The 11,704-nt window shown below is 39.1% G+C and overlaps 1 protein-coding gene across 1 annotated transcript; it reads right to left on the bottom strand.

Moving 5' to 3' along the window:
• Positions 1–1,277: 1,277 nt before the first annotated feature.
• On the bottom strand, positions 1,278–11,089 carry LOC140230259 (astrocytic phosphoprotein PEA-15-like). The gene is made up of 3 exons (XM_072310436.1): positions 10,909–11,089; positions 6,007–6,147; positions 1,278–1,393 (listed from the first exon to the last, which is right to left on the bottom strand). The coding sequence occupies exons 1-3, from the start codon at positions 11,087–11,089 to the stop codon at positions 1,278–1,280; spliced, it is 438 nt and encodes a 145-aa protein (XP_072166537.1).
• Between the last annotated feature and the right edge of the window lie 615 nt (positions 11,090–11,704).

The following is an 11,704-nucleotide window of genomic DNA, read 5'->3' as shown; positions in this document are numbered from 1 at the left end:
ATAACGTGGATAAGAGAGAGGGGGGGGGGGGCGAAGGGGGGGGGGAGAGACAGACAGACAGACAGACTGACAGACAGAAAAAGATCGTCCACTTTCAACTGAAGTAACCCAAGTACCTGCGCGCTTTCTTTTTCTTTAAAGAATTCCTTAAGCCTTTTATAGTATGAGATATGCGTCACTTTGGGGTTTTCTTTTCGTTCCTTTGGCAACGAATCAAAAATTCAAAGTCAAATCGCATTAAACGATAAAAATAAGAATTTGCAGAAGCACTTATAGGGAAATATCCAAAATCAAGACTGCCCTCAACGGGCTAATCAGATTTAGTAAATTTGTCGTGGATGAAGCGACCTAGAAGAGTTTATGATTAATTTTTCGCCAGGGTGACATGCAGTTCTCTTGCTTTTGTTTCATGCGAGGGAACCTGGAGCCTGCGATGAACTCGTTTCTATAGGTGCTAGATCTCAAATGTCTCCTGCGTGAAGTATAGCCTCTCATTACTACGTTTAGTGTTTTGAATAGAAAAGTAGGAGGACCCGAGAGCGAGAAAGGAGGAGGTGTGTGTGTATGTGTGTGTGTGTGTGTACGTCTCCGCGTGTGTGTCAAACCAACAAGCTGCTGAAATCAACAATCTCCGCACAAAACGTCAAGCCATTCTATCTAACCTACCGGGTGTCTGCCTGACAATGGCTTGGCATGGAATAAATTATGCACGAGCATGTGGAGGTAAGAGCATTCGAAGTGCTGGCGCCACTAGCGTCAAGCCGCCATGCATGCGTGCAATTTGGGAGCACAGGGTTTTTTCATTCGTACAACACTTACACGTGGAATGAGCGCGTCACAGCGACAAGGGAAGCCTAAATTGCAACACGTACACCTACTCCAATCGCCTCTGTCAAATATCAGAGGAGAGCCTCATATAGTAGCCTCTACCCAAGTCGCTAATTCAGACACACCAGTAATCTAATTCTGTCGGTTCAGATTACCAGCTGATCAAGCGCATCGCTCGGACATGATGAAAAGAATGTTATCGCTGAAAGAGCGCAAGAAATGGCAAATATATCCACTGGAAAACGAAGAAAAAGAAAATCAACCATGAACAGCATTACGACATATATAGTGAAGGCAAGAGAGAAAAGTGTGTGCATTACATCAGACACATAAAATCACATCTGTCTTTGTAAGATATTATGCTATACAAAAGGAAACAAAGACAAGAACATGGTTGGTGACGATTTCATCATCTTAACGTCGATAGATCCTTTCTGCGCGTCGTCTGCTCATCTGGTTTCCCGCCCTTTTCGTCTCTCCGCGTTCGACGGAGGGGCGGCTAGCTGTATTTTCGCTAAACCTTCCAAGATATCGTCGGGCACCTGTCCCGTGTCCTTGTTCATTTCTGCAAATTGCACAAGAAATGGGAGGAGGAGGAGGGGGAGGAGGAGGAGGAAGAAGAAGAAGAAGAAGAGGAGGAGGAAGAAGAAGAGGAGGAGGAGGGGGAAAGAGACAGGGGGGAGATACAATTATGTACATCGTACCGTACGATATGTCATTTATTCATGTGTCATTGTATAATTATTATTGTAAGTGATTTGTTTTTGCTCCTTAGGCAACGCGTCACTTGACGTCATGAAACCTCGTCTATAGATAGATTATGGCGCTTCATTTACATTTTGATGAGGTCCAGTATCGTTAACCGATGACCACTTTTCCACTTCATACCTATCCATGTTACACCAAAAAAAAAAAAGGAGAAAATGTTTGATTGTACCTTGTAGAACATGACCAGAAAATAAATTGAATTACAAAATGTAGTTAAATGTGGTGATCTTTGACCCCATAAATCAGATTCTAAAGTTATATAGCTAATTTTTCTTCTTCAGACTATATATATATAATTATATATAATATATATATATATATATATATATATATATATATATATATATATTTATTTATTTATTTATTTATTTATTTATATATATATACTATGTATATGTGTGTGTGTGTGTGTGTTATGAATAGTTTGAAGATAAAGTGAGTTAAGACCGTTCTTGCCATTTGCAGCTGTTAAAAAAAGAAAAATAGAAAAAAAAGGATATTCTTAATCATAACTTCAAGAATATCTTTTGTCATGTCAAAAGTGAGGTATCACTGAAAAGGTTTATTTTGATGTATCTGACAATGAAATCACTTTAAAATGTTAAAAATGCGCTTTAGCCAATTTTGTAATGAAACTCTTCATAGATGATATATGTATGATATATATATATATATATATATATATATATATATATATATATATATATATATATGAAGAGTTTGTTTGCAAAAACCGATAAGTCCATATTTGACAAATGGAGATATTTGCGATTAAAGGTCAAGAAAAATAAAGAGAATAATAAGAAAAATTTTGCTTCTTTTGACCATAACTTCAAAAATGTACCTTTATATGTAGTGACCAATATATAATTTAAAAGGGATTATTTTGTACTTTATGACAGAGAGCGTACTTCAAAATCTTCAAAAATGGACTTATCGGTTTTTGCAAACAAACTCTTCATATATATATATATATATATATATATATATATATATATATATATATACTATGAGGGCAACAAGTTAATATCTGATACGCCACGATGTATATTAGTGGTCGAAAAAGTGATATTACGTTTTAAAGAATTTAAGCAACCATAAAGAATGGTCTTATACCATAAGTATCACACTGGCGCCTTCACGCGTTATTTTTATACTATTTTATATGGAAGCATGTAGGCCGTAGTGTTATTCGAATAAACAGTTCCTTGCCAGAATTAAAAACGGTTTGTTATTAATTGTGGTCACTTGCATAACATTGCATTCAGGATGTGACGTAAGCCCCATGACGCTGGTACTGCTGTGCGAGCAAATTCATAAGTGCGATATTCTATACAGTGTGAGTCGTCGCATTTTATAATAATGTAGTGTCTCTTCGGTGATAATGGGTGTCGTGTTCTCTTTTTATACCCAATAATAATAGTGAAAAAAAAAACCCTCACGTCATGAATACACGTTCACAGCAAAGCATCCCATGCTTGCAAGATGTGCTATAATATGCACATATCAATTCGAAAGGGAACACCTACGCACAGTGAATGGTTGCCCGCGGACACTTCATTTATTTTGCATTATTAGATTAAAGGCTACAGTATGCATTCTCTGTGCCATGTGATAGTTGTGACAAATTATGGTAATCAGTATCGAGGTACGACATGCCATTTATTTCGAATATAACTGATGGCTATCATTTATCCAACCAGGGGCTGTCTCACCTCCCTGATCCAACTATCCATCTATATATGTAATATATTATTTGTATGGACGAGTATATAAATTGTATACTTCTTGAGGTGCGTGTTAATTTAACTTATAGTTTCCTCTCGTGTTTTCAGTTGATTTCAATATTTCGTGTGAAAGGTGCACAGCTTCATGCAATGTCTCACCGTCTTTTTTTTTTCATTTAGCCTTATTAACTGTATCTTCTAAGGCTTCTATGGGCTTATATACGCATTAAACACAATAACATCAAAACATGGATATTGATCACGGTTATGTTTCTATAATACCTCCTTAAAATAGGTAAAAAGATTTAAATTCTGTATTCCAGTTTGTCAACGCCCATGTAACAAAACTATCATCATAAGATATACAAGGTTTGGTTATCCATATAGCAGGGCTCTGCATTAGTGGTGGCCTGGTGACCGGGGCCACTGAAAATTGATATCGGGCCACCAAACTTCAAATTTAGTAAATATATACATTTGGTGGCTGCATTGACAGCTAAAATTCAAAATGAATCTTTGTATTTTCTTTTATTACGGTCCACTACATTTCATTTTAGGGCCACCAAAATTTGAATTAAGAGATTTTAGTGGCTCGAATGGGACACCAGGAAACAAAATGAGAGTATCGTGTCCTATACGTGGGGCTTGCCATCACTATGAGACATCCTCTCGTGGCACACTGTAAAATGCGGCACCTGTCGAAAAGAGGTGAATATTTTCACAATAAAATACGCACCTCGGCCCGAGAATCCAGGGTAGGGTCCCGAAAACACCAACTACAGAATCCCCTCCCCCCCCCCCCCCCTCCTCCTCCTCCTCCTCCCCCCTCCCCCCCCCCCCCCCCCCATTCTATTTCACCCCCATTGTCCTCATTTCTCCCCGCGATCCACCACCGCCGCGCCGGGGAAACAATGGCGGAGTATCCATCATATAGGAGATGGACGTGGGCTATGAATAAACCTCCGGGGCACCATGTTGAAACTCGAGAAATCCAAACATTGTCAAACTTAGACACCCAGAATGGAGGTTCCTACCATTCATCGAATATTCAAAACGCGATTGCGACCACAAAGTGACAGAGGTGTAATTTAACAGATTTGAAAGAAAACATCACATAGAATCATTTTTCTGTAAAACCTAAATACTTATACGTCAATTTTGTGATTTTATGGTCACTGTTATCATTGATTTGTTATTGTCACTCCTGAGCAAGAAGTTTCGAGAAAATCCAGTTTGTCAGCTAATGGCCTAAAATCAGCGAGTCGAATTAATCATTTTTGACTGCCTGAACTTGCTTTGGAACCTAACCATCTTCTCCGGTAAGATTGTTGATACTCGCCAGTGGCGACAGGCAGATTGATGGCAAGTGGAACTGTCTGTCCCGTTTTTTCCACCATGGGAATACATTCGAAGATCTGATCTCTTTCCAGAGGGGCATTTGATTATAAAGATGCGAACAAGTTATGAATTTTTACATGCCTGCCAGCACGCACTGACATTAGACAGGAGTAAAAATGAATCCGTTTATATATACCCGTGCATTCAAATTTATGTTTGTCATAGTTGCTTGCCTCGTAGAAACTATATTCCACCCACCTGTATAATACAATGTAATGCATTTTAGTGCTCGGGAGCCCTAGTTTGATGCACTCGGTCTTGCGTATAAATAATATGTCGGGCAAGTCTCAGGTCTAATAGCGTCGTTCAAGCTTCTTAGTTGTCAGAGAAAAAAATCTTTGTTTCTAAAGAACAAGTGAGCTTTGAATTTCACGTTGGTAAACTGATCAACTATTTCACTGCGCTTGTGCCGAATTTAGGCCTTGACAGATCAGACAGTATAATGCCTGACCAGCGACGCTATCTTGTAGAAATTGAACTTCAGATTACTAGAATATGAGACCGATTTGAGGCAAATAATTTTCACACAACGATATACAAAATGTAGGCTACTCTTACATAAATACCACAAAGATTGAAACAATGAGGAATAGATTTCTTCCCTGATCATATACTATCTTTTATCTTTATAGTATTCAAACATACAGAATACCTTATACCTACAGGACATGAGACAATCATTTGAAATAAATTCATTTTACATGAATGCCAGCTCGCCTTAATATTAAAGGCAGCTGTCAAAGTTCATTTATAATAGCATACTGCGTTTTTGTTTTTGTTTTGTTTTACAAGTACACCTCAACGTTATGCCATGGAGGCATCTGAATGCATGTGCGACATTTTCAATAATCATCATTCTGCATGGCCGATAAAACTGTATCATGCAATGTGCTCTAAAACATTCGCGTTATGCATTTAAAAACAATGCAATATATTCCACCAGTGTCCACCAAAGTGATATCATATCAAAACCAAGCTCTCCTGCTTATTTCCAACATAAGTTGTCCTCTTTATTCAATAACTCAGAAAAAAAAATAAAAACAAACAAACAAGGGCAAGGACGTTTACGCCCACGCCTCATAAAAATCAGTCATCTATACTCCCTATCCCTGCTGATGCTGGATAACTTTTAAGATCTTATAATCTACACCTTTGTTGTTTTTTCATTTACGAATTGATGTATAATGCAGCAATTTCCTCACTGACGGGTTGCTGTCACATTGTGCCCGATTAAGCCGCCCTAATACGCTTTCAAAACGGTTGCTAGGCAAACGTCACACTATACCTTTGTATTTCCTGGCGGGTCCCGTTATAACGTTGCTAAGGTCTTTGCTGGCGGGGACGTTGACTCTGAATTCCATCACCATGGTAACGAGATCCGGTCTGCAGATCTTCTCTAAGGCGTGTTCCAGGTAACATAAATTGTCTGCCAGCATGCAACAAAAGAATATAAACAGACATACGGAAAAGGAATTATATTACAATGGAGATAATGATGCGGAAGAATATGTTGCAAAGAAAAATTATAGCACAGATACTAAAACGATAGGAAAAGGTAGGTAAATTGAGTAACTGCAGAAATAAAATAAGGCAAGATGAAGAAAGACGTTTAAAGGGGATGGCTAGTATCTGATCAGTGGGTTCAGTGGGAATGTTGGGGGATGATTGTTCCAATCCTTTTGGGATTCCTTTGAGAGTACATTATACATCTATTGTTCTGTGAAAATTATTTGCTTCAGAACGGTCTCATATTCAAGTAATGTGTAGTTTAATGCCCCGTCACTGTACAGGCATGCTAACCTGGAAACATTTAACTTCACATTACTTGAATATGAGATCATTCTGAAGCAAATAATTTTCACACAACAATAGATATATAATGTACTCTTAAATGAATCCCACAAGGATTGGAACATTCACCCCCAGCATTCCCACTGATTCCCACTGATCAGTTACTAGCCATCCCCTATAATGGACAATGAGCAGGACAGGCGAAGTTCAGTTCAGTTCAGTTCAGTTCAGCTTTTATTTCTGCATTTCAAAATCAATACAAATCAACAAATCAACAAAATACTTACATAGTCATTTACAGAGCTAATATTCGTAACGTTTGGATCATACATACATTTTTTTTTTTCAAGAACGAATATTATATATAAAAGGAAGCAATAGGAAATGATAAAAATGAAATGCAGGGGACCATCATCATAAGCTAAGCTTGACGAGGAAGATGGCCCCAGGTAAAGGTAAAGTGTTATTGATATCATCGAAATATATGCAAGGACAACAACAAATTATACATAGATGATAGACAGATATTAATAGAGGGAAAGAAAAGAGCAAGAAAATTATAGAATGACCTGGGCCCCGTTGCAAGAAAGTTGCAATCAATTGCAAATAATTGCTAATTTTGAAACAACCATTCTGATTGGCTCAGGGTCTGCCCTATTAAGAAGACATGCATGCAACAATGATTTTGATTGGCCAGTGACAATCAGTTGCAAGTTGCGTTTAAACGCAAAGTTTCTAGCAACGGGACCCTGGTAATTAAACTTTCTTCACATTCTTATCCGCTCACCAGGAAACGAAAGAACGAAAAATGTTCTCAGTTGAGAGCTTTTTAACTGTCCGTGTGACCACTCAAAACAACATCTGTTTGACGAAACATTATGCTAACTAGCTAAAAGTCAAGGGCATTCCTCTGAAGATTCAATAATTTTGAAATTAATGTTTCAGACATGAATTTGAGTCATGCGATATGAGGCAAGCGAAAGTATAAATCTCGGTGGATAACAATGACAAGTCTTGCAATCAATCTGTCATTAGGAAGTTCACGTACGCGACAACGACGTTTCCGTCTCAGAGGGATAAATCCAACCGGTATTATTAACGGTGGATAGAAAGGAAAGAATTAAATGATTATTACAAAAGCAAAACTGTATAAAGCGTTCATTGAAATTGAAGCGAAATATCACATCGGTCAGGCTTATTGGACGTCACAACCGATCCACTAAAACTAGACCTATTGGGAGCTGCTTTACTGGCCGGCTTGATTATCGTTAGTCCATTACACAAAATCGAGTGCAAATATATTTTGCTGTTAATCAACAGCTGCCACTCTGAATGATTATACTCTTTAAGATCAATTTCAGTCAACAATCATCATCCCAATTATTTAGTGATATCAGCAAAATATTATGTTTAAAGTATAATGTATTATGATCATTGCAATTGCTCCATCTGTGTAGTGTATTTACGTGCATCTACCAATCATATTACGACAAAGAATCTGCTGTAGTAACGACAACACAATCCTGCAGGCAAACATCAATACATAGCGATCATATCAATAATAATTAAGATCTTTAGCACTTTCTCTCAAAAGACAATACTATGAAGTTTTTGAGTATATTATCATAATTCAAATGCTTATATAGAATTTGAAAAGGAACAAGCGCGCGCGCGCACACTCACACACACACACACAAAAAAAACAATCGACACACACACATACACCACAAACAACCTCAGACACAAACACACACAAACAGACGCACACACACGAACAAACACTCAGTCTGAAAATTTAAAGTGATGTAGAGCCGTGTTGATTTTCTTTGCTGAATTAGCGAACTTGGTTTTTCCCCAGCAGTATATATGAGCAGTAGGACGTCCCTGCGAGGAAAAACCCTTCTGCCCCATGCAAATAACTGCAGTATTGATTTTGTCTTTGCTGCCTTGTCTGACACCTTTTTATAGAACAGAAAATTTACACAGACAGATGCACACACACACACACACACACACACACACACACACACATGCTTGCTCTGGCAACATAATCTGAGGGTATGTAGACGGAGGCTGCCTCGAAGGGAATGCAAATATCTCCACCTATGAGTCATCGCAGATTTTTCGATTTCTATTATTTTCTTTTTTCTTTTCTTCCCTCTTCTGACCGTGGATCATAAAAGCAACGTATTAGATTACACCCGACCACCTGTTCACCGCAACACACACAAACACACAATCGCATAAAGACATAACACGTACATTCACACATAAAATGCAAGCCCCACACCCCAAACAGACACAAACACACTTCACTCTCTCACACACACATGTGCAATGTCTACTGACATTGCGCACGCATTATTAAAGGACTTCTCTCTTGTGAAATGAGTATACTTTTCTTTTTCTCTTTCATTAGCGTGTATCGAAATCAAACGCAAGTAGTATGGAACTCCTGTTTCTGTTTTTTTTTTCCTATTTTGCTTTCCGTTTATGGTCACGGTCATCAAGCTGGAATACGGATAGCATGAACACACACATATAGATTCATGCACTACTATCGACAAAATAATCTTTCCCAGAATGGTGCTGATAATAATTACCATAGTAACTACACGTTGGATTATAATCATTCCACCTTCAGATTAACGCATTAATTTCCGAATGAATAATCAAATGCATGATAATTTAGAGACGACACAACTTGCATTACAACACACGTACACACACACACACACATACAAACGCATCGATCCATAAGCTCGATCTACTTGTGGATTGTAGCGCAATGACGATGATTTATGATGTTGACGATAATCTTATCAATTGTAAAAAAATAAAAAAAAATAGTGATAAATATTCAATACCAGTGACAACCTTTTGACGATGACATTGTCGAAACATTACTTAATAGCACAACATCACGCTTTGACAACAGATAAATCATGAGTTGTAGAGGGAGGGGTGGATTCAAAGCTCAGCCGATGTTTTGCTAGTCAATAAATGACTCAAGAGTTATGCTTTTTGCAACGCCGAAAAATCTTTGCAGATGTTTACTCTATTGTCCAAGCAAAGGACCCAGCTGTTCTCTTATGCGTATTACTTGAAAGGAATGTAGCTATTGTCAGCTAGCCTTTTCTACAGACATGACTTTGTTAAACATGACTGTTCAATGTGTGACTCTCATATAAAGCTTACAAAGTGAACGACCTCAAGGAAATACGTATCCACACCGACTACGGGAGAAAATAGCTATTATTCGGAATGATGACCACTGATGACTACGTCAGCAAAGAGTCAATGGGAATTCATAATGCAGATCGGCTTACCTGTTCCATTTCCCCCATCCATTTACTTCCCTTGAAAAAAAAAAACAACAACAACAAACTAATTCATGGCAAGAAAATGATGCATTACAATCACTAAAATAACAGACGGCTCACTAAGGGCCCATCCCACTTCATAGTGGAGATAACGCCGCGACTTCCGCAACTCTTAAGAGTAAGACCAAAAGATGGTTTGCGTTCTCACGAAGGAGGCGTTTCCAGGCGACTTCCGAGACTTCTCCAAACAATTCGGGTGACAACTTTATTTGCCCGGAAGTAGCGGGAACGTCACCTCGACGTCTCTAAGACATCTTCTCAATCTCGGGACGTCCCCACGACGTCTCCATCACATTGTCGTCGGTAGGTAGGTCTCCATAGGTCTCTGTGACTTGGCCGCAAGAGATATGGTCGCCAACAGGTCGCTACCAAGGCGCCACCAGGTCTCCACCAGGTTACCACCAGGTCGCCACCAGGTCGCCGCCACCAGGTCGCTACCAGAGCGCCACCAGGTCGCCACCAGGTTGCCACCAGGTCACCACCAGTTTGCCACCAGGTCGCTACCAGGTCGCCACCAGGTCACCACCAGTTTGCCACCAGGTCGCTACCAGGTCGCCACCAGGTCGCCACCAGGTCGCCAACAAGTTGTCACCAGGTCGCCACCAGAGCAGCACCAGGTCGCCACCAGGTCGCCACCTAGTCGCTGAGCCAAGGTGGTACAAACAAAACCATGGTTTAAACCATGGACAAAAACCATGGAGCGCCAAGTGTCGCACGGAATATTTCGTTACGAAATTGGTCATTTCGTCGATAAAATGACAGGTTTCGTTAACGAAATTATCATTCCGTGGACGAAATGTTCATTTAGTTACAAAATGTTGTCATTTTGTTACAAAATAATAATTTCATCGACGAAATGACTGATTTCGTGACGAAATATTCCATGCGACACTTGGCGCTAAATGGTTTTTGTCCATGGTTTAAACCATGGTTTTATTTGTACCACCTTCGTGAATTCGGGCCTTTATTGGTACCATTCAAAGCTCCCTTACATCTCCATGACCACTTCTTACCTTGACTCAGCTGGTTAATTTTCTGCAGGTATCCGAAGAGGTCGCGCTGCTTTTGTATCTTTTCTCTGGCCTCGTTGGGTATGACATCCTGACAAGCCGCCGTGAGCGCCCTCAGTTCATCCTCCGAGATGCTCTCCCCGAGCTGCTTCAGGAAGTTCTCAAAGTCCTCCTCGACTGTCATCCCTCGCTGGAATATCACGGACGAACCTGAAGTGGATTGATCACACAAGACGAGGTGAACATGATGTCATCCGTCTCTGACGTTAAAGGTCAAGGGAATTGCGTGATACATTAAAGGTTCTACCATCAGGTTCTTCAAACGTAGATTAAAATGTCACTTCATACCATGTTCAAGTTATCTGTAACGAACATAGTGAGATCATCAGAATTATCAGAAGTTTCATCAAATCCTATTTAAGACAAGAAATATGCTAAATTTTTAGGTTTCACATGTCTTCTTAAGAAGAGTGGTATCTGTCTCAGCAGCTGCTTTGAAATTCTGCAACTTTGTGCAAAAAGTCATCTATTTCGAGGATAAATCACCGACATTGCAATCAGGGTCAAAGCAGTTCGAGATGCCGGATAAAACTGACGACAAGGTGTATTATTGTGTTGAGTGTTACATTTATTAGTCATTTGTTTGTATGTTGTATCTGAATTGTACAGCGCATAGAGAAGCATGTGCTTATTATGCGCTTTATAAATGTATTATTATTATTATTATTATTATTATTATTATTATTATTATTATCATTATTATTATTATCTATTAGTAATGGCATTGGCCCCTATCCTG

This window comes from Diadema setosum, chromosome 6 (genome assembly GCF_964275005.1).
Source record: "Diadema setosum chromosome 6, eeDiaSeto1, whole genome shotgun sequence".
Taxonomy (NCBI): Eukaryota; Metazoa; Echinodermata; class Echinoidea; order Diadematoida; family Diadematidae; genus Diadema; species Diadema setosum.
Note: the sequence above shows the minus strand (reverse complement) of the source record. Positions and strands in the feature narration are given on the sequence as shown.

Coding starts and splice junctions, on each gene's coding strand:
- LOC140230259 (XM_072310436.1), bottom strand. CDS start 11,089: ATGACAGTCGAGGAGGACTTTGAGAACTTCCTGAAGCAGCTCGGGGAG. Junction 6,148..10,908: donor AATTAACCAGCTGAGTCAAG/GTAAGAAGTGGT, acceptor GCATGCTGGCAG/ACAATTTATGTTACCTGGAA. Junction 1,394..6,006: donor ACCCGCCAGGAAATACAAAG/GTATAGTGTGAC, acceptor TGCAATTTGCAG/AAATGAACAAGGACACGGGA.